Source organism: Eurosta solidaginis, chromosome 3 (assembly GCF_040869045.1).
Source record: "Eurosta solidaginis isolate ZX-2024a chromosome 3, ASM4086904v1, whole genome shotgun sequence".
Lineage (NCBI taxonomy): Eukaryota > Metazoa > Arthropoda > Insecta > Diptera > Tephritidae > Eurosta > Eurosta solidaginis.
In genome coordinates this window covers 2,727,616-2,751,176 of record NC_090321.1, presented here as the reverse complement: position 1 = coordinate 2,751,176, position 23,561 = coordinate 2,727,616, and the positions used below count along the sequence as shown (strand labels likewise).

Here is a 23,561-nt window from a genome sequence, read left to right as displayed (position 1 = left end):
CGGGCTACCAAATGTAATGGAATGCTTCATAATATGGAAGAGGTGCTTTGAAGTGAGTACTTGTAAATATTTAATCGATAAACTAGTTCAGTGATATAAGGCCTATCTATGAGGAGAAATATAAAATATAACAATCAATATGTGCTCAGATGTTTTTTGTGGTGCATTGACAATGTAACAGAATTAAGAAGAGTCCTGCGGATATTGCCCGAGCCCGTCCGATTAGTATACTTTCGTAGAATTCAAAGAGCAGGAGTTTCATATGCCGGCACCAACTTAAGTAATTTATCTCATACCTCTTTCACTTTATTGGGGCCCCATGGAGACTGTGCATTTCAGGGGTATCAGATAAGATTAAAAAAAATGAAAATATGGGTACACGGTTAAAAGTTGGAGCCTAAATCTGAAACTTTCTTATACCACTAATAAGACCAAACCAATTTCAGTTTAAATTTTAGTTTTATATAAGACCGGCCCAGTCCTCCTTCGGTTAAGATCTGTACAATAACCGCTTGATGTGTTCAGTATTTAGAAGCTAAAAAACTCCAGGGTATATCGCAAAACCTTCGGGAAGTATATATATTTAGCGGCTTTGAAGCTACATCTAAAAAGTTTCATAAATATTGTTTTATTCTTATAAAAGCGGTATTCATGTATAAATTGCCATGCATCGTGAAATTCTGTGCCTACTGCTATTTTCATGCTCAAGAAAAATTCAAAATTTTTTTGATCTGCGTACAGCGCTTAATAATACCAAAATGTAAGCTTTCGATTTCAAAGTATTTTCGAAAACATGTATGTATTGTGTTTTAAATAATTTTTCTATTTTTTATTTGGTACTTTTATCATCATTGGGTGTGTACATTTCATGCTTATATTATTTTAATAAAACAATGTAATAATAACAATCTAAATAAATGTTATGTTTAAGGACACAGAGCGAAAATTTCTGAAAGTGATCACCGAAAAACGTCATAATTTCTTTTTGAGCAACAAAGGTATTATTTGATAGCTATCGATAATACAAACAAATGATAGTTTTCGATTTTTCCAAAAAATAATATATCCTTAATTATCGGCATTTGAATTTTCTTTGTCCTTTTTCTTTTAAAGTTGAATAGCAGCCTATAGGCTCCACCGATTTTGACAATTCAAACACCAATTTGCTTGTAATTAAAAACTCTGTAAGAGCACATTTTTTATTTCTGTGAAATAAATTTCAATTTTTAAACTTGTTGCAAAAACCGTGCAAAAAAAATTGTTCTTGGGATAACATTTAAAACAAGTGAATATATATCAAATAAAGGATTAAAAAAAATGTAAGTGATTTTTTAAGCGGGGATTACCCTTATTGCTTTAAATGTATGAAAACATTTATTTGAAGCAATTTTTAATTTATAATTTATTTAATAATTTAGTAATAATTTTTTATGAGAAAAACAAAAAAAAAAAAAAAAAGGGCGAAATTCGAAAAATCTCGAAAACCTGAAAAATTACAAAAAAAAACTTTAAAAATTTTTTTGAATTTTTTCCAAAAAGTACATTTAAAAACAAATTTAAAAAAAAAAGAGATCCCAAACGGTCAATTTTTGAAAAAGTTATAGCATTTTGAAAACAAAAACGGTGTTTTTTTAAAAATTCATAACTTTTTTTGAGTTGGATGAAAAAATTTGAAAAACTTCTGAAACCCGTCTTTCGTAAGCTAGAAAAAGAAGAAAAACTGTCAGCCAATTCTAAAGGGGTCTGGTTCAAAATAGGTCAAAATGGGATGGAATACCCCATATACTTTTCGATTTTACCCAAACTTCCGACTTCCTAAATTGTTAAAGCTGTCTTTGTCTTATCGCATTGGCTATTTTATATCAAGTTGCTGATTAGATTAATAAATTTACGTTTACCGTTCTAGTTAAGATAATCGAATGGGTTTTAATTTATGCTGTTATTACTAATCAACGTAACTGCGAGCGATTTTTTTTTATTACTTTCTTATATTTATTACTCAGTATTATTGTGGTTTTAGCCCGAGTTGATATTGTTCTGACAAATCACTTGACGGGTGAATTGTTGCTATTTCTGCTGCTGCTGTAAATTACCTTAAATTAAATAATAATATGATTTAGTTAGTAGAATGTCAGTCAGTGGACGCCGGTCAATCGGAGAGTGCTGTTTAACTTTGCTACAAAAATTTATAAAATTTATACGTACTCACGTATACATACATATGTATGTATTGGTATTTATAACAATTAAAAAAAAAGTGTAACTCATTAATTCACGAATTAACAATAGCGTGCGGCGTAGCGATATACATTATTTAAAGTTAACCCGCTCAAGTGTTGTTGTAACCGGCGTTGAAGGTAAATTAGAATGTAATAAGAAAAAAACAAGTCAGGTATATTAAAAAAACAAAAATCACTACTTAGGTTACTCAATTTAACTTGAAACTTAACCAAATTATATATAACAGCGAAAATGTTTAAAAAATTTTAAGCGGGATCGCTTCTCAACAGTGATTTTTGCAAACACTCCGAATGTATTTCTGCCATGAAAAGCTTCTCAGTGAAAACTCCTCTGCCATTCTTGCAGATGCCGTTCGGAGTCGGCATAAAACATGTAGGTCCCGTCTCGCTAATTTGTAGGAAAAATGAAAAGGAGCACGACGAAAATTGGAAGAGAAGCTCGGCCTAAAATGTCTTCAGAGGTTATCGCGCCTTACATTTATTTTTTTATTAGTTGTGTGTTTCAATGGAGCCTTTTGAAATTATGTCAGGATTTCCAACGAAGATTTTAAAGTTGCAAAAATCAAAAAAACGTTGAGTACACATAAATATCTTGGTTTGCTCTAAAATTTTAATATAAGCAGCCAGCAGCAGAGAATATGACATATAAAATATATATTTCTTTCCCAGCCTGGAAGAAAAGTTATGTCCATGGAAAAATGTTAAGATAACCAAACATATATATTTCAATAGAAAATTTTTAAATGTGATAAAAAAATGTTCAAACTGAAATTTTAATTTAAAAAAAAACTAAAATTTTTTGTGCGCGGCAGTTTTGCAAACTTTTAAAATGCATAACATTGTTAAATTTTGAACCCACATGCAAGAGCAGATGGAAAGGATATTCGTTGTGAAAGTGGTGCATTCTCCGAGTGTTGTATATTTGGTCTACAAAACACGGAATATTTTCTACGTTTACTAAGTTTCCTAGATTAAAAGAATTGCCCTAATATTTTTAAAGAAAATATGGAAATAAAATTTTGTTTTGAAAATATTTATTTGTTAATTATTTACGTAAATAAAAACAAACACCTTTTTGTCGTTTAAAGTTGTTTTTAATTGCAAAACAATTGTTTCGACACTCGCGTGGTGTCATCATCAGTTGCTGGCTTTCAACTAAACCATTGTCACAGGTATAAACAAAATAAAGCTTTCAGTCAGATTTTCCAAAACATTTAAATATATACATTGCAAAAACAACGAAAAGAAAAAACAAAAGTTTAAGCAAAGAATATACATATGGATATGTAACAACAAACGGAACAAACAAATTCACTTTACTGCTGAGAAGAGACTCGAATACAGAGGGCCAATATCACGATTTACAGTTACATTTTTATTTATATGTATATGAAAAGATTAGTTGACTTTAATAAAGATTTGAGTTTTTTCGTCGATTTTGGAGCCACTTTAATTTTTGCATGTTTGAACACCCTTTGCATACTGCTGAAAAACTGCGGATCGTAGGTCAAGCTACACCATTTCATTTTATTCTCTACACCCACCGTATCGAAAAAAGAGCTACTCGCCCTTCGCTCCTTTTTATTTTGGTGTTTTCGTATTAGTTGCTGAATGCTGTTAGAGCAATACTCATTCGTTGCTGCGATTTTCATTATTTTCTGTTTTTCCTTATTATATGAATCACAGCTGAGCGGAACATTTACAAGTCGATGGGCCATGGAATTGAAAGATGCTAGCTTATGCGAGTGATGATGATTAGAATCACTAGAGATGAAACGCTCAGTTGATGTCGGCTTACGATATATATCGAATTCGATGAATCCGTCATCATTATGTTTAACCTTTAAGTCCAAGAAGGGTAGCTCGTTATTTAATTCGTATTCACAAGTAAATTGGATAGAATTACTAATTGAATCGATTTGGTCGATTTTGGTCGATTTTGTCCTTCTCAATAATAACAATACAGTCATCAACATATCGACAATAAAAACGTGGAAATAATGAGCTATGAATTAATTTTTCTTCAATCGTATTAATGAATAAGTTGCAAAGAAAAGGGCTTATACTTAAACCCATCGGCAAACCATCAATTTGTTCATAAAACTCGCCTCTAAATTGGAAGAATGAAAGATTAATACACGTAAACGTCATATCGAACAAAGCATTAGCGACCAAAGGATTGATATTCTGTTTATCCAGCCAAATACGTAACGCATCCAAGGCACCATTTTTCGGAATATTTGAAAAATATGAAGTTATATCAAACGACGCAAAACACTAAATTGGGCTCAATTTCACATTTTGAATTTTCTCGACTAATTCAAGGGAGTTTTTAATTGAAAAATTATTGAAGCTTTTAAGCTCCCTGAAATAAGTGCTCAACCATGATGCGATATTTGTTACGGGAGAAATGTATCCAGATATAATTGGTCGAAATTTATTACCGGGTTTGTGAGCCTTGTACAAGCCATACAAGCAAGGTACGCGCACATATGATTTGTGCATTTGTTTGCTCCATCTGCGACCAAACAAGTTAACGTACTTTTTTCGACATTCAGCCACTTGCCTTTTCATCTTTGGAAGAGGGTTCTTCACTCTACTGTAATTTTCCTCCTCCTTGTTAATTATTGATGTATAACATTTAGCTTGCAAAAAATTATTTTAAATACTAAAAAAAACTTGTTTCGTCTTTTTTCAGGGACGGAAAATAATAATAATTTTTTTTTGCGGAGTCGAAAAAGTCCGGGTCAAAAAATTGTCCTAGGTGAAAATGTTTGAGTTCTCAGGTATCCATATAGCAAAATCATGCCGAATTATGCATCCTTTTTATTTTTCGAACTTTTTCCATAAAAGTCCACATATAAAAGTAAAATCTGTATTTTTTAAGGCCAATTGGAAATCTCTATTTTTACTACTCTGTTTTACATGTTTTTAATTTATCTGCTTCGGTATATTTTTTACACTTAATTGCACAATGAGTTTTAAATCTCAAAATCGACTTACAGCAAATGCAAAAGTTTAAAAAATCTGAAAATATTATCAAATTTAGTCTAGAAAGATCATGTGAGTGTAATATTTTCTAAGGACACATTTTCTTTTATTTTGTTTTTAAAATTTTAATAGAAACTGACAAACACCTCAACCCGAAGATTTACTTGCCAGCATTTGAAAAATGGTACTTCTAGTGATTTTTCACTTCGATTTTTTATCTATGACTTTTTAACAGTGGCATAAGAGTTAAGTCATCACGTTTGCTTCGATTACCTTTTTTTGTTAGCGTGAAAAATGGCCTCCATTAGTCTATAATTAAATATTGGACCATTTTTTTGTCAGTTTTTTACACCTGCGTAGTCAGGTAAAAAATATTTCTATCTTATATAATAATTTCACCAGTCATACTGTGGCTACTGCAACATCATTGCCAAATCACTCCTTATCTAAGTTGAAATTTTTAAATTGCGACCGTGTTAACACTACTTATTCCCGGTTTTCAGTGCGGATTGAAACTGTAGTTAAATTTGACTAGAGTTTAACGTTGCCACTTTAATCGATAGCATAAAATTTTGCTGCTCATCCCAGCTTAAGCGGCCGAAGTGGCAGGCTTAAACTCTGGTCAACTTTAACTATAGTTTTAACTCGCACTGAAAACCGCGGCATTGGTGGTAGAACAAATAAACAATTCGTTCATTTGTACTTCCTCAGCTTATTGTTGCTGAGGCGAGAGCTGTGATTGATAACCCTGCTGGTAAACGAGACGCGGATTTCTGTCACTGCGGTTTATTGATGTATAGAACACATACAAAGAGTGATCTAAAATCCATGATCAACAGTTCCCACTCAGCATTTAGATGATTAAATTTAGAAATTCCCTACATATAAATACAATTTTATTACTCTTTCTGACTAAATAATGAGTTATCATACAATTGAACAAAAGAAATAATCAAATATGAATACTTTTGATGATCAAAAACTGAAAAGCATTTTTCGATCAATTTTTGGAATCATTTTTTAAGTCATTTGATGATTAAATTTTAATATTTCATAAAAACCAACAAAAAGAATAATCAAATATGCTCAATATATCAATCACATTTTGTAATCATATTTGAATCAAATGTGTTTACTTTAGGTGATCAAAAATTTATAATCAATTTTCATTCAGCTTTCTGAATCTTTTATGAATATATCTGTTGACTGAATAATGAATTTTATACTTGTTGACATTTTACTTTTCATTAAAAATTTAATTTTTTTCACATACACATATTTTTTCAATCATGAAGCTAAGAAAAATATATACAAATTTTATTATTTATGCAAAAGTTATTCTTCAAGACAAACGTAATGTAATGCTGCTCGTGAACGAAGATTTCCCCAACCATTTCTCCCCTTCAGCTTCCCAGAAAATACATAATGATTGGTCAATACATAGGTTGTGAGCTATTTGAACCCCAGGTAAGTGAATCTATCTTGACATACCTGGATACGGCCTCAACATTCCGTATCGTATTCCTATTTTAAGATGCAGACGATAATGCTGATGTTGGATGTTGTAGTCGCAGGTGTATATCGGTCAAGTTTATTTGCGAGTTAGCTGTGGTTCGAATAGCTCACTTTCGCATGCTTTCTTCCCCTGATGAAATAAGATTATTATGTAGTATTCTATCTTGAATGAGATATGAAGAATAAATGCATTACAATGGCATTCAAAAATGATTCAAAAATCTCAACCAAAACGATTGAAATATATTCACGTATATGATCAGAAAATGACTGTGAAAAGCAGTCAAATAAAACTATTAAAGCTCAATTTTACAGAGATATCAAATGTGAATAAAAAGCGTTTCGAAATAGGAATCATAAATGATTATTCAAGAATAATCACATTTATGGTACATTTTTCTCCTGACGATACGTTAATTTTCGAACAGAAAATGCTTTTAAATTTGAACGTTTTTAATCATCTTGGGGTATGATATTTAAATATTTTTGATCAAAATTTTCAAAAAATGCTGGCTGGGTTGTTTTACATAAAAATAAAAGAAAGTTGTTCAGTAATTGCTTGATATGCCGATATTCCCGAGAGCTCTATTCACTTGAATACGAAATGTCGAGAAGTGAGCACCAAATTGAAGAGAAAATATAAGTCAGAGCTGTCATTAAATACCCATCATCAGAATTAAATTTTGATTGCTTTCGGGCGTGGCTCCTCACCCACTTTTCCAAAATTAAATATAGCCCTTAAAATACTCAGTTATCATAAGAAGCAACTGTGACAAGATCGTCAAGATCGGGGGAAATCTTAAATACTACGCACACATTCATTTTTTTTTTAATGATATATAATTTGTATATAAATATTTAATCTTTTCAAACGTTCACTTGTTTTAACCAAATTATTTGGACGTTACATATATATGGGGTATTCCATCCCATTTCGACCAATTTTTAACCCGACCCCTTTAGAATTGGCTGAAAGTTTTTCTTCTTTTTTTAGCTTACGAAAGACGTTTTTCACAAGTTTTTCAAATTTTTCATCCAACTCAAAAAAAGTTATGAATTTAAAAAAAACACCGTTTTTGTTTTCAAAATGCTATAACTTTTTCAAAAATTGACCGTTTGGGATCTTTTTTTTTAAATTTGTTTTTAAATGTACTTTTCGGAAAAAATACAAAAAAATGTTTAAAGTTTTTTTTTTTGTAATTTTTCAGTTTTTCGAGATTTTTCGAATTTCGCCCTTTTTTTCCTCATAAAAAACTTCAATCAATTCTGCAATCATCGCCACTAATCCCGGAGTGGGCCGAGAATTTTTTTTTTTATTTAATTGAAAAAAAAAAACTTTAAAATTTGTTTTGTATTTTTTCCGAAAAGTACATTTAAAAACATATTTAAAAAAAAAAATGATCCCAAACGGTCAATTTTTGAAAAAGTTATAGCATTTTGAAAACAAAAACGGTGTTTTTTAAAAATTCATAACTTTTTTTGAGTTGGATGAAAAAATTTGAAAAACTTCTGAAAAACGTCTTTCGTAAGCTAGAAAAAGAAGAAAAACTTGCAGCCAATTCTTAAGGGGTCGGGTTCAAAATTGGTCGAAATGGGATGGAATACCCCATATGTATAAGCACTTATTTGCTGTTACGTATGAATATCAAGTACTTAGCTTACAGCTCATTGCATAACCTTCAACACTTTTGATAAAACAATTGTAAAACATAACAAAACGAATAACTGTAAAACAAACACCTCGAATAAAGGCCGATAAAATTTATTTTTGTTTAATTATTTAAATCTCCATAAGACGCAGTCTTTTGCAACCGAGCTGTAACAAATCACTCGATAGCACACTGAAAGAAAAAAAGGTTGAAAAAACTTCGCCCAACAATAATTTGATTCTAAATTCCGAAAACTCTTTGAACAGTCAAATTAATAATAAAAAATTCCACCATACGTAAGTCATAGCTTTATTAATTTAACAATTATTGCGGTCATCCTAAAAATGAGAACTAATTAATAATGACTGAAATAACATTAGAATAACAGTGAATTCATAGAAACAACTATCAAAACCCCACGAAATTGGCTGAATTCCCCCCTTTTTTCACACATATTTACCCATGTGGCCCAAAAGCATATATGAATTTTACTTTACCAGAAAAACATGTGCAAGCTATAATCGATGCTATATCGTGCTCTGCAAAAGAGGCTGGTTCTCTCAGAATTTTGAGTGTTTATATGTTTTCATGAAAGCTTCCACCTCATCCTAGCAAGTACATGATAAGAAATTTTACAAAATGCAATACGGTTATATTTGTGTTCAACTTTTCAACGAAAAAGCAAAAATTTTGACAAATACCATTTTTCGTTCAGTAAGTCTGCGGATATCCCATTTACTCTTTTAGCAAACTTTTTATTAAAAAATCCCACAAAAGGGCGAAAATCCAACGATTTGGCATCACTAATTGAGAGTCGTATGCTCTTAAATGGCTAATGTAATCAGTTCATTTAGCAGAAAAATCAATTAGATTGATTGTGAATCTGTCACTTTTACGAAACGTTGTTAACTTGAGATCAACAGTTTCTATTCTCAAAATGGCTCAATTAATTTAATCTCCCAATTTTACCGAATGTCTGTTAATTACAGAACAACAAGCGCGATTTGTTTTTTTATTTCCAGCGGTGCATAACAACACGTACTCACACAAAAAGACCTTTTGAACAAACTGTACATCAAATGATGAGCAAGGGTTAAAACCTAGCTTCTAACGGAAAATTTTTTATACTAGCGAAATTTTTGGGAAATAAGCACAAATGGCAAATAATTTTTAATGGTAAAAAATAGTAGAAACGATATAATAAAACAAGTCATTAGCTACTCTATGTATTTTGCAACTTGGTTACAAAAGATTATACCTGTAATACCAATACATTTTAATTGATAAAGATAAATAAACACATCCCAGCCAGCATTTTTTGAATGATATGATTAAAAACGTTCAAATTTAAAAGCATTTTCTGTTCGAAAATTAATGTGATTATTCTTGAATAATCATTTATGATTCCTATTTCGAAACGCTTTTTATTCACATTTGATATCTCTGTAAAATTGAGCTTTAATAGTTTTATTTGACTGCTTTTCACAGTCATTTTCTGATCATATACGTGAATATATTTCAATCGATTTGGTTGAGATTTTTGAATCATTTTTGAATGCCATTGTAATGCATTTATTCTTCATATCTCATTCAAGATAGAATACTACATAATAATCTTATTTCATCAGGGGAAGAAAGCATGCGAAAGTGAGCTATTCGAACCACAGCTAACTCGCAAATAAACTTGACCGATATACACCTGCGACTACAACATCCAACATCAGCATTATCGTCTGCATCTTAAAATACGGATACGATACGGGATGTTGAAGCCGTATCCAGGTATGTCAAGATAGTTTCACTTACCTGGGGTTCAAATAGCTCACAACCTATGTATTGACCAATCATTATGTATTTTCCGGGAAGCTGAAGGGGAGAAATGGTTGGGGAAATCTTTGCTTCACGAGCAGCATTACATTACGTTTGTCTTGAAGAATATCTTTTGCCTAAATAATAAAATTTTTATATATTCTTCTTAGCTTCATGATTGAAAAAATATGTGTATGTGAAAAAAATTAAATTTTTAATGAAAAGTAAAATGTCATCAAGTATAAAATTCATTATTCAGTCAACAGATATATTCATAAAAGATTCAGAAAGCTGAATGAAAATTGATTATAAATTTTCGATCACCTAAAGTAAACACATTTGATTCAAAAATGATTCCAAAAATTGATCGAAAAATGCTTTTCAGTTTTTCATCATCAAAAGTATTCATATTTGATTATTTCTATTGTTCAATTGTATGACAACTCATTATTTAGTCAGAAAGAGTTATCAAATTGTATTTATATGTAGGGAATTTCAAAATTTAATCATCTAAATGCTGAGTGTATATTCACATTTAATGATTTGTATTATAGGTTAGGTTAGGTTAGCATCTCATTACCTGATATGCCCTTATGTCCCGGAACCCATACCAGATGCAGAGTAAACTGTTCAGCCATCACGTTACGTGATCTGCGACAGCCTACTACAGTTTCAGAATTAGTTGTGACAGAGTCAAGGGCTTTCAGTGCTGCTTAACTGTCTGAGAAAATATAAGTGTTCCTCTGAGAGACTGTCTTCTGCCTAAGGCAGTCCACAGCATCTTGTATGGCCTCAAGCTCGGCCTAAAATACGCTACAGTGATCCGGAAGGCGAAACGATCGTCAGCATATGCTATAACTTTACACCCCCTCTCCTCCTCCATGTCCATTAGTAGCTGATTTACCGCCAAGACCCACAGCAGAGGGGATAGGACTCCACCTTGGGGAGTTCCCCTACTGACGAACCTGCTCACAGATACCCCTGCAAGTTCTGCTTGTACTACCCTGCATAGCAGCAATTGGTGCACAAGACCCACCAGCTGAGATTCGATGCACAGATCAGTCAGTACCTTAATGTTATTGAATGCTCCTTCTATGTATAGAAAGGCTGCTAGGCAGTATTCCTTGAAGGAGAACGATCTCTCTATGCACGATGTAATCTCGTTTCCGTTGATTTACCCTTCATATAGGCGTATTATGCTTCAGAGAGTTGGCCATTCACTGCCTCCCTGATATATGTTTCCATCAGCCTCTCCATCACCTTTAGTTGAAACGAAGATAGACTGATGGGCCTGAAGTTTTTAGATTTCGCGTGGCACGCTTTGCCTGCCTTGGGAATAAATTTCACTTTAGATATTTTCCATATACTTGAGATGTGGTTTAGTGCCACGACACCTCCTATTATAGCGTATAGCCAGTTAGTGCTGCATTCCAGTGATTGTTGCAGTTGTGTAGGTGTAACTCCCTCCGGCCCTGGAGTTTTCAATGGTTCAAAAAATCGGATGACCCAAGATATCTTATCTCTTGTAATTAGGTTGTGCAGTATAGGTCGCACTGTTGCTTGTGTCAAGCTTTGTATATCCGCTCGTTCGTTCCGAGTTGCACCTGGAAAGTGTGTATTCAGCAGTAGGCCCAGAGTTTCCTCCCCAGTTTCGGTCCACGAACCATCAGGCCTTTGCAAGCATCCTGGGGCCGTATTAGCCGATCCGAAAAGTACTTTCCTGAGTCTCCCCCATTCAGACACTGCTTCCATGCTGCTACAGAAATCACGCCAGGAGGATCTTTTGGCTTTCCTTAGCTCAAATGTATTTGTATTATAAATCAGTACATATATAAAAAAGAAGCAATTATATAGCCATAACTTTTTATTAAGTATTTATAAAATGCATAACATTGGACTTTAACTTTAGTCAACCATTTTGCATTTTGCCAGACTAAGTTTCCAAAACTTGTCTCATAAGTTTTGTGTGTTTGATGGGTCTTTTGCTTGCTTTACTACGAGGGCTGAATTATTTCAAATTTTGTCAGCCTGTGCAATATATAAGAAAATTTTTTGTTATTAACAAATAAATGGTGAAACAGTAATTAAGCAAACAAAAACAATTTTTTGTTAATTTATGTAATAAGCTTCATTAGCCAGTCAAACTAATTTTATTTCACTCACTTTCCAGATGGCGAACTCCTCTAAATCGACAACAACGACCAAAGGCATATCAACTTCAGTATCAACTCTAAGTGATTTCAATTCACGGTTAGTGAACAGAGTTTTTTTATGTATTATTCCAAATTAAAAACGATTACATATGAATTAAAATCTTTTTCAAATATTAGTACTCATCTAACTGAAAAGGAACAATTGGACAATGAATATATACCTGCCGAACATCGCGACCAAGCCAACGGCCAATCATCAGCTGGAGCACTGGCTCACTTGTTAAAAGGCTCGTTAGGCTCGGGCATTTTGGCAATGCCAATGGCTTTTTACAATGGTGGCCTATTATTCAGTGCAGTTACCACAATTGTTGTTGGATTGCTTTGTACGCATTGTGTTCATATTTTGGTAAGTTTTTGGACAAGTAGAAGACCCGTTTTCTGTGACTGTTATTAGCCTGAAAATGCAAGAGGTTCTTAATTGCAATATAAATCCTGTTAAAAATATGAACATATTATACACATATTTAGCGGGCGGGGCGGGGAAAAAAGAAGTCTGGCTATTTTAAGCATCGTGAAACTTACTTCTATTACATTCTAATGAGGATACACGTTTTTTACATTATATTATTGTTGTTGTGTTGTGGATTTAGTGTTGGCATAGTCTTGAAAAACTTTTGCGAAGAAAACTAATTCCTGCCGCACCAAATGTCGTCGATTTCAGAACTCAGCTTCACTAGAGTTCCTTTAAACAAACCTCTTAAAAGTTGCACAATTTGGGGAGTTTAAAACTATATTTTTTTTTTGTTGAGAGGCTCGTGAGCTCTGTTAGTGTTCCGACACTTAACTTTTGCTCCCCTTACTCACCTGAGGTTTGCCTTCTCAGTTAAGGCAGAAATCTGTACATGTACACTGCAAGAAATGTATCCATGTTCCACACCAGTTTTGTCGTAGTTGTTGATTAATCAGAGCAGTCAGAAATTAGGTGAAAAGCGAACCACATATATGAGGGCACTGAGGTTAATTTATTTAATAACTGCCTAAGTATAGCTCTACCTTTTAAAATCGTTGCCCAGCTACCAGAATGGCGAAAATATTAAGAAACATAAGTTAACACCATTATTTCACCTATAAGGGTGGCTACCGACTTATTAGTGTTACTTAAAAGTTAAATGAGAGACCTCCGGAGGCGACGTCAGGGTCAGGGTGGTGTCCTATCCCCACTTTTGTTTAACTTCTACATATCTAAGCTACCTTCGCCACCATAAGGAGTTACTATCGTTTCCTACGCCAATATAATGGCCACAGGACCAAGCCCACAGATCGATGAGCTTTGTAACAGAATAAATGGCTACCTCCCTGATCTCTCCAGTTTTTTCGCCTCGCGAAACCTGGCGTTATCACCTACTAAATCCTCCGCGACCTTATTTACAACATGGACGTCCCAAATGTCGACCATTTTGAACATCCACGTCGATGGCACTAAGCTACCGACTGTCCTACACCCCAAAATCTTGGGTGTGACGTTTGATCAGGATTTACATTTTGGTGAGCATGCAGCCGCAATTGGACCGAAAATCCAGAGCCGTAATAAAATCCTCAAATCTCTTGCTGGCAGTACTTGGGGAAAAGATAAAGAAACGCTCATTACCACTTACAAAGCAATTGGCCAGCCGATTGCATGCTACGCGTTCCCGATATGGTCGCCAAGCCTAAAGACCAGAAGCTACAAGCCTGCCAATATACTGCCCTCAGAACCACCACGGGTTGTCTTCTTATGTCCCCAGAAGACCATCCACATAATGAGACGAGAATACTCCCAGCGAGACAAGAATGCCCCAGCGGATTAGGGGATCAGAATATACCCGCGGTAGGTATGCCTGTCGTAAGAGGCGACTAAAATACCAGATTGAAGGGGCTGTGTAGCGCAACCTTTCAGGTTGCCAGCGCAATATATAGCTTCTCCAAACCCAATTGTCAACCTCACCTATCCGCGGCGAATCCTGTTTCACTAACAGACGAGGCTCTGGCGACCCCAAGCTCCTCATGGAACTTGGAGGTAGGGAGGGAGGGAATGGCCTGAAGGTTTAATGTGGCCACATAAATCGTTCCCGAGATGGTCGGGCTAGCACCTTAATGGTGCTATGGCACCGGAGCGTACCGGATTTGTATCCGGCATAGGACCATCACATCGATAACACTCCCCAAAGCCTTCGGGGAGCAACCTTATCGCTACAACAACAACAACAACAGAATACTCCCCATCAGGGAGAGAAATGAGATGCTAACCAAACAGTTCCTAATGAATACCCAGAAACCTTGCCATCCCAACAGACATCTGATTGATGAGCCAACACCGCCCAGGGGTTTAAGGAATCATCTCCGTAAGCATTATGAGGAAATACGGCACCTGGTAACTCAGCCGTATGAAGCCAAAAAACACAAGCAGGTCCTCAGCGAACTCCCCAAACAGGCGTCGGACCTTTATGCCAGGAATTGCCCGGTGAATCCAGTACTCAAAGAACAGTACCCAAAACTTGCTGAAGAGGAACGCATGCTCTCCAGGGAAATGCGAGTCACTCTAGCTCAACTTCGTTCTGGATACTGTAACAGGTTAAACCCTTACCTATCCAGAATCAACCCCGACATACAAAATGTATGCCCTGCTTGCAAGGTCTCCCCACATGACACCGACCATCTCTTTAATTGTAATGTGGAACCAACGTCTCTAACGCCCCTCTCATTATGCACGTTTCCTTGGGCTCCCGTTAGAGGACGTTGATGACAATTTGTGATTGGTTGGGGCGAATCACCGCTACAACAACAACAACAACAACGTCAGGCTCAAGCTTTGTTGTCTCTGCGTTCGTTTCTCTGGCAAACATATATATCACTAGTATAACAAAGCCTTGCCAAGGCACGACGGAATATATAAGGAACCAAATTTTTGACCTTAGAATCGCTGATTTAATTAAAATTGTGAAATTAAGCGTCTTAATTAACCCATCAACTGTCATGTACCAACTCTTTCCAAAACTTTTCTAATTCTAAAATCAAATTATTTTTATACAAATAGAAAATTTTAAGCACATCAACACATTAAAGCCCTTTAAGTACCCATTGGTAACCAAATCTGCTTAATTAGTGAGCTTAGCTTGTTTTAGCTCATCGATTTCGGTTTGGTCCGGCTTCCAATCTCTGCCCAATACAGCCTATAATCAAAAACAGTTTTCACTATACAGAAATATAAGGTGATACATTTTTAGCCACCTTGTGTTAATATTTAGCGAGACATTCTTTTGGTACTTGTACTTCGAACAAATTTTTATCAATGATTGCTTGTCAATCAGTTTGCAATAAATAACTTTACTAATTTTTTCGATAACGTGAAATTAACAGAACATATTCTTGTTCTTTCTAGATTTGGTTTTGAAGATTATTAATATACTGACTTAATTTTTTTATGAATAAGATGTATTCAATTTTATTATTGGCATAAAATGTTTTGAAGTGCTTTTTAGCGAGAAATTTGAAGTACATATATGGTTAAATTAAAATCTCTTAAAAACCAGGAACCGTAACTTTTATAAGATCTGCAAATCAAATATCGAATTCACTACGCCCTACACATCTACGTCATATTATCAAATTTGCTTGCGGAGTACAAACCAATCACAACGGAGTGAGCCAGAACCGACAAGTTTTTTTTATGATGCGACGTCACACTCAGGAACGTCAGTGGAAATTTATATCTGTATTTCATTGTAATTATGCAAAAATAAATTAACTAATTTTACGTAGATGGCAGGTCGTAAAAATATATATCCACTCTCAGATAACCGGATAAACGTAATATAAAATCAACCGAAACTATGCTCCTTTATGATTTAAGGAGCAACGGGTATACACTCTACAAATTTTAAATGGATCTCTGTTGAAATAGTTTATAATAGAGATCGCAAAAAACAGTTATCCAAACTTACTTATGTGTTTGTGCAAATGCGGCATGAATTTTTTGATGCTTGAATATTAAAAAAGGAAAGGAAAGAAAAGAAAATCTAAGAAAAGGAAGAATGGGAAAGGAAATGAAGGGGAGGAAAGTAAAGTAATGATAACAACCTTCGTCGACGAGCTATCGGATTTTCATCGACGGTTTATGGTATTATACATATATATATTTTGGATGATTAATCGGTTTGTTATTCATTTTTTATCGGTCTATCGGCATGTCGGCAGCCAAGTATAGATATAGTTAGCGTATTGTTATCGAAAAGTTATGAATTTTTGAGCGGGCAAACGGCATCGATGACTTTTCGGTTTATTATTGAAAATATATCAATTTTTTATCGAAAAAATATCGATTTCCTATTAAGAAAATATCGTTTTGGCAGTTGTGGACGCGTTGTCGGTTTCAAATTGGTTCTTTAGTCGTATATAACAAATCGATATCATGCCAATAACAAATTGGCAATACTCGGATAACAAATCGCATTTTTTTCGATAAAAATACAATGTTTTTCTATAACCAATCAAATTCTCTTTGATAAGAAATCGATAACAAATAAAAACTTTTACTATATGATTTTCTGGTTTGAATTTTGAGAACTAACAACTATTCGCGGACCGCAATAATAACATGAAGTTAAGTCTACATTATGTTAATTCTAACAGAGCAGATGAGAGATTTAAAATTTCCGAAGCCTATTTCGGTCGCAAAATAACAATTTCAAAAACACATAAAGCAATAAATCACACTAAACGATTCCAGTGATAGTCAGAAAACATTAGAAAATAAAATACATATTGATACATATCACTGAGAAAACCTTTTTTGATCTTGGATATCGGTTGTTAGACGTAATAAACTGAAATTCTCTTTCTGGGGTTAACCGTTAGATGCAATCTCTGCTTTGTACACACAACCAGCTTTAAAACCTCAAAATATTATTATCCTCACGCCCAGTCCATTTCAATCTAACCAGCCTTTCTTCATAGGTCAAAACTTCACAGGAGGTCTGCAAACAAATCAAAGTACCTGCCCTTACATTTGCTGAAACGGCCGAAAAGATCTTCGAAAATGGTCCCAAGAGCTTACGACCATGGTCGAACTTTGCAAAGTAAGCTTTTAAAATAATAATTACCTCTTTCACACTTTATGTTTATATCTTTCCTCTTTTTCTTCACAGAAATTTCGTCGATTGCGGTCTCATGGGGACCTACTATGCTGCCAATTGTGTTTATATTGTCTTTATAGCTACCTCATTTCATGATGTAATCAACTATGACTTCGAACTGGATTGGGATGTGCGCATTTATATCGTATTGGCTATGATACCTTGCCTATTTATAGGTCAAATAAGAACACTTAAATTGTTGGTGCCATTTTCAGCGATTGCCAACGTTTTAATTGTCATAACATTCGGCATCGTTCTATATTATTTATTTAGCGGACCAATGGTGTTCAGCGATAAACCGCTATTGGCAAAACCAGCACAAATACCACTCTACTTTGCTACGGTCATTTTTGCTATGGAAGGCATCGGTTCGGTGATGCCAGTTGAGAATGCAATGGTGAAACCACAACAATTTTTAGGTTGTCCCGGTGTACTAAATATAGCTATGATAACTGTAATTGGTTTGTATACAGTTATCGGTTTCTTTGGTTATGTGCATTACGGTGACGCAGTGCGTGGCAGCATCACATTGAACTTGGAAGAGGGTGATCCGTAAGTTGATTGCCTAGATTTTGAATAAGACAATTTCTATGATTTCTTTTTACCTTTTTAGTTTGGCTGATACTGCAAAATTAATGATGGCTGTTGCTATTCTCTTCACTTTTGGTTTACAATTCTTTATACCAAATGAAATTCTTTGGAGAAAAATTAATCATAAATTCAATGAGAAAAATCATAATATTACACAAATAATGTTACGCACAGGAATTATAATTGTTTGTACTTGTATTTGCTTAGCTATACCAAATCTGGAGCCATTCATAAGTCTGGTGGGTGCTGTTTTTTTCTCGCTGCTTGGTAAGTTACGTGCATATGTTTTAATTAACCCATTAGTAACCACCATACCTCTGGTATATTTGCTTATCCCCAGTAACGTCAAAGCGATACTCAAAATGACATTTGTATTTTTTTTTTTTTTAAATATGTATAAAACGAGGCATTTGTGAGAAAGGTATCTAACGGGTTAAAATGTTCCACAAATTATTTCTCTTCGAATTTTAATATATGTCCCGAAACAACATATTCTAAGAACAAACATTAAATCAAATTTATCATAGCAAAGAAATTTGAGCAAATAGTGCAAAACGTTAGGTTTTACTATATGGCTTTATGTTTTTCATTCTGGTTTGGAATTATTGCCGCGCCTAAAATTGCTGTTGCACAGTGTAGTTGGATAAATTAATATTTTTTCAATATACTAGTCCTTGCGCTCATTAATAATGTGAAATTAAATAATTTATTAGTCCGACAAAAACAACTACTACATTGGTTTTTATTTCTAATTTCAGGCATTTTTGTTCCCAGCGTTTGTGAGGCCGTTTATTTGTATCCAGATCGTTTAGGTTGGTGCAAATGGAAGCTATATAAAAACATATTTCTAGGGTTATTCTCTCTATGTGCTTTGGTGGCTGGCGCTACGGCGAGTACAAAAGAGATTATTGAAATGTAAAAGCAGAATGTAAAGGCAGATGACACCATAGACGCTTAAATTGTTTGCGACCAAAGACAAAAATCTAGAAGCTAGAAACATCAATTGCTTAAAGTTTCGGTCTAATACTTGTTTCTTGTAACTATGTATATGAGTGATTCTCCAGATTGGAGGCTAAGTTTAGGGATTTCTAAAGTATTGTTTATTAACTTTTGTTTGATGTACCACTAAGAATTTTTCTCCGTTCGCATAGTCATTGTCATTTTTCTAAAGCACAAAATCAACTACCTTAAAATACTTTAAGATTGTATGATTATGGCACGCTGTTTACATTTCATAACTTCAGTTCTAAAAACAGTCGCCGGTTAATCTGCATTAATTTAATAACCGAAGGGTATCGAAAATTGCTGTGTAACGAATAATACCTCATTTAAGTTAAATTTACTAAATAGTATATTTAGGTAATTTAATAAATAAAATTATAATTTATTGCTAAGATAGAAAATATAGGTTTTGAAAATTTTCTAAAAGTTTATAAAAAATAACTCAAAATATGCTGATCTGTTAAAAACGAACCGCAAACGAACTTAAAATAAAATTGTATATTAGAGTATAAAAATAAATAAAAGCTGTGTACAATTTCGTTCTCTGGCTACCAGTGAGTCATGCCCTTTTCTCCCTTGTGTTGCGAGAATAGACGCAGTAGACAGTATACGTTCAAATGTTTACTCTGTCCATTCGGGCATGCTTTAAAAAAGTTATATACGCACATATTAGTTACACATATTTGCTACACAAAGGCGTTAAATCTTGAAGGGCGGAGTATTATGTATGATACTGCCGGGATGGACGCATTTCTGGGCAGCAGAGTGCGCTACTTGAGTGGTTGCCAACGACGCATTTCCAAATAATAGGCTAGTGATTGTTTGACTATTTTTAGATATTTCAAGTGCGTTTATACTTGGTAAGAAGATATAGATAACAAACATAGATATTATTGGTATAAAGTCATACACGAATTATCTGAATGGGTATCTTGGTGATAGCGAAGCCGAGACGGCAACGTTAGAATAATTTAAATATATCGGTCACAAGGAAAAAATGGGAATCCATTTATCCTACATTGAATTAAGAAATTTGAAGAACGATTTGGGTTGGAATAAAGTTTTTATCCTTAATGTGACATTCGTCTAAAACTTTTTTTAATGTGTTATATTATATCCGATAATGTAATAACAACACGAATCAGGCTTGCCAAAGATTTCTTCTGGCGCAACTAAAGCTCAGGTTCGCTTCTTAAGTCTATTGTCACACAGTTGGCGATAATATTCGGCGAATAGAAAAAGCCAGTAAAAAAATTACTTAGTGGGTGGTGGTAGTCTGCTCGCCCATTACACCGAAGCTTCTGGGTTCAAGGTCCGGGAAGAGCAACATAAAAATATTTAGAAAACATTTTTTCTATTAGAGAAATTTTTTCTAAGCGGGGTCGATTTTTGGCAGTGCTTTGGCTAACACTCCGAGTTTATTTCAGGTATGAAACCTTATCTGCTCGCAGATGCCGTTAGGAATCGGCATAAAATATGTAGGTCCCGTTCCACCAATTTGTAGGATAGGAAAAAATTAAAAAGGAACACGACCATAAATCTTTTCGGAGATACATCGCGCCTTGTTTTTATTTTTATTTGTAATCTAACCAATGGCAATGAAAACGTATTTTAGTAATGAATATAATTTTTTTATTTTTACTACAATCAAATTCCTCATTGTTTCTTAACAGCACACCTTCTTGAAATTTAGCGATCAATGTTCTGACAGAAGTGCAACTTTGTTACTTGATTTATTTCCCTCGACGGTGTTGGCGATTCATTATTCAAAATCATAATAACATCGCTTTTACTACTATATTGCCGACAAGCCTCTGCGAATGCCGGTACGGTCCAGGCCTTGGGTAGCAAATGCAGTGAAAGTCGCTCTTCTTAGAAAATAAGTTTATTTTGAAGCAAGGCTCACCAATGCAAATTTTTTAGGCTAATAAAAGAATTTTCTATTACTCGAACTAAATATCATCTAGCGCTGATCTTTATACAGATCTCTTTCAGTTTCTACGTAAAAAACTTACTAAATGTGGTACATGGGTGCAATTTATTTTCTCTGGTGTAACTACGATTATTTTTTCATTTTTTGAATTTTGTCCCCGAAATTTTAAATTACTTCGAAAAATACGAGATCTTACTGACTGACTTAACTGGCGCTTATCCGCTTAAACGGTTATGGCCGTCCAACAAGGCGCGCCAGTTGCTTCTTCTCTGGGTTAACTAGCGCCTATTGGTAACACCAAGGGAATTTAAATCGTTTTCACCTAAACCTTCCAGCGGAGTGGGGACCTCACTCTTCTTCTGCTTCCATGGGCGGGTTCCGATAAAAATACTTTCTTAACCGGAGCATCAGCTTCCATTCGCATAACATGGGTTGGTCAGCGTAGCCGCTACGTTTCAATTCGGTCTATGCTGATGTCTGCAAAAATCTCATACAGCTAATCATCCAATCTTCTTCGTTCTGTCCTCATTCACAATCAAACCCACCTTTTCGGCTGCTTTTTCCAGTTTGAACTTTGTTCAGGCCGATGATAACAATGTCGTCAGCATACTTCAGTAGTGCCTTTATAGACTACTGTTCCAGAGCTGTTAAGGTCTGCCGCTACTATAATTTTTCTCCAGCATTAAAAATAACCATACAAATAAATATTTATATATGACATCACCGTCTAACAGTAATTTGTTTTTGGGGTATTTTGCTAATTGTTACGACAATAAGCACCATATAGCGAATAAAATGAACTTTCTAAATATTACGCTCTCGGCGCTACTTTAGAGATTTTGTATGGTTGTTTTGCCCTCCTTTGCTACTATTTGATCCAAATATGACTGGAAAGACGTTTTTATAAATGTATCGATAGCTGCGCCACCTGCCGAACTTTGTTGTTTTTATAATCGAATGCTCTAATTTTCACGTCACGTGAATACCCCATAATTTTTCTTAATTTTTTCATTGCAGCTTCGACTTTGGTTATCAAAAAGCGGCTTTTTCTCAGTGGGAGCGGATCTATGTGAGCCGTATACCAAATATCATTGGCTTAGATCGAAGAAACTCAGAGTTATAGCGATTTGGAAAATTGTTAACAACATGCCAAAAGTTATCCAGTCACATGCAGCTGTTCCTCCTTTCTTAATATTTAAATAAATTAACATTCATCCTTTAAGATTTACAAAATTAATAAGATAAGATAAAGTTCGCGGGAATTGGCCTTTCACGATATGCAATTTCTGGGGTGTGTTCTTCAATACGAAACCACCTGCTCAGAGCTTCGTGGAAGCTATACTCACTATATTGTCGGTATCCGGCAGCGTTAAGTATGAAAGTTTATACATATGAACTATAACAATCCTTGGTCGTAGGCAACTTTGTTTAGTACAAACCACTTGGCTCATACCTGTGAAGGGATAGACAGCTCCAAAGCAAGCACACCAATCGAATGCAATCTCGGTAATACTACGGCTACTTTTTGTCAGCTTATCGCAAATGTGTTACATGCATTTACTTATTCCTTCTATTCATAGCACCGATCCAGATAAACCGATTTTTGCTTTTACTTATTAACTTGGAATATTAGGAACGAGTTCTTCTCATACAACCTCATGAGATTAACATGAATGCATGGCTGCCTTTAGGTTTAGGTAGGATTATCCTATCCTTTCTATTCGCTCCCGGAATGAATAAGTAAATTCACCCTTAAACTATATTTCAAGATATTTTAACGTCTCTATATTCTTGTCTACAGCTTTGGCCTACAAATATTTCTTCATTACACCTCGGTGTTGCGATTCAATTTCAAGCGCCAGTGTTGCCTGCTCACGGCATCAACGATATTGGTCGACGCTGCCCCCTTCGTTACACTACTCTACATGCAAACAAATCTATGAAAGTATCTCTTATATGATTCCTAACAGAGTTTGTGATAAAATCCGTCAGAAAATAATTTGCATTACAGACAAAAACTTAATGTAAAACAGGTAAGGAAGGCTAAGTTCGGGTGTAACCGAACATTACATACTCAGTTGAGAGCTATGGTGAAAAAATAAGGGAAAATAACCATGTAGGAAAATGAACCTAGGGTAACTCTGGAATGTGTTTGTATGGCATGTACATCAAATGGTAGGTATTAAAGAATATTGTTAATGAGAATTTTAAAACGGAGTGAACCTTAGTTCTATAGGTGGACGCCTTTTCGAGATATCGCCATAAAGGTGGACCAAGGGTGACTCTAGAATTTTTTTGTACGGTATGGGTATCAAATGAAAGGTTTTAATTAGTATTTTAAAGGGAGTGGGCCTTAGTCTATAGGCGGACGCCTTTTCGAGATATCGCCATAAAGGTGGACCAGGGGTGACTATAGAATTTGTTTGTACGATATGGGTATCAAATTAAAGGTGTTAATGAGGGTTTTAAAAGGGAGTGGCCCTTAGTTGTATATGTGAAGGCGTTTT

At 34.5% G+C, this 23,561-nt stretch overlaps 1 protein-coding gene across 2 annotated transcripts; it reads left to right on the top strand.

Annotated features, from left to right (window-relative positions):
- On the top strand, positions 1-19,649 carry LOC137243105 (proton-coupled amino acid transporter-like protein CG1139). 2 transcript variants are annotated; one of them, XM_067770329.1, is made up of 7 exons: positions 1-52; positions 12,375-12,454; positions 12,535-12,763; positions 17,350-17,471; positions 17,541-18,080; positions 18,142-18,386; positions 18,878-19,649. In XM_067770329.1, exons 1-7 carry the CDS (start codon positions 17-19, stop codon positions 19,036-19,038), a joined length of 1,413 nt encoding a protein of 470 aa, XP_067626430.1. In that variant the 5' UTR covers positions 1-16; the 3' UTR covers positions 19,039-19,649. The 2 variants fall into 2 exon arrangements, with proteins under 2 accessions (XP_067626430.1, XP_067626431.1); XM_067770330.1 differs by lacking the exon at positions 1-52 and adding an exon at positions 2,125-2,357.
- Positions 19,650-23,561: the final 3,912 nt, after the last annotated feature.

Bases quoted from the DNA above. Each gene is read 5' to 3' on its own strand.
- LOC137243105 (XM_067770329.1), top strand. From the start codon at position 17: ATGGAATGCTTCATAATATGGAAGAGGTGCTTTGAA. The intron at 17,472-17,540 runs GTAAGCTTTTAA...TTTTCTTCACAG, and splicing joins CCATGGTCGAACTTTGCAAA to AAATTTCGTCGATTGCGGTC. The intron at 18,387-18,877 runs GTAAGTTACGTG...TTCTAATTTCAG, and splicing joins TGTTTTTTTCTCGCTGCTTG to GCATTTTTGTTCCCAGCGTT.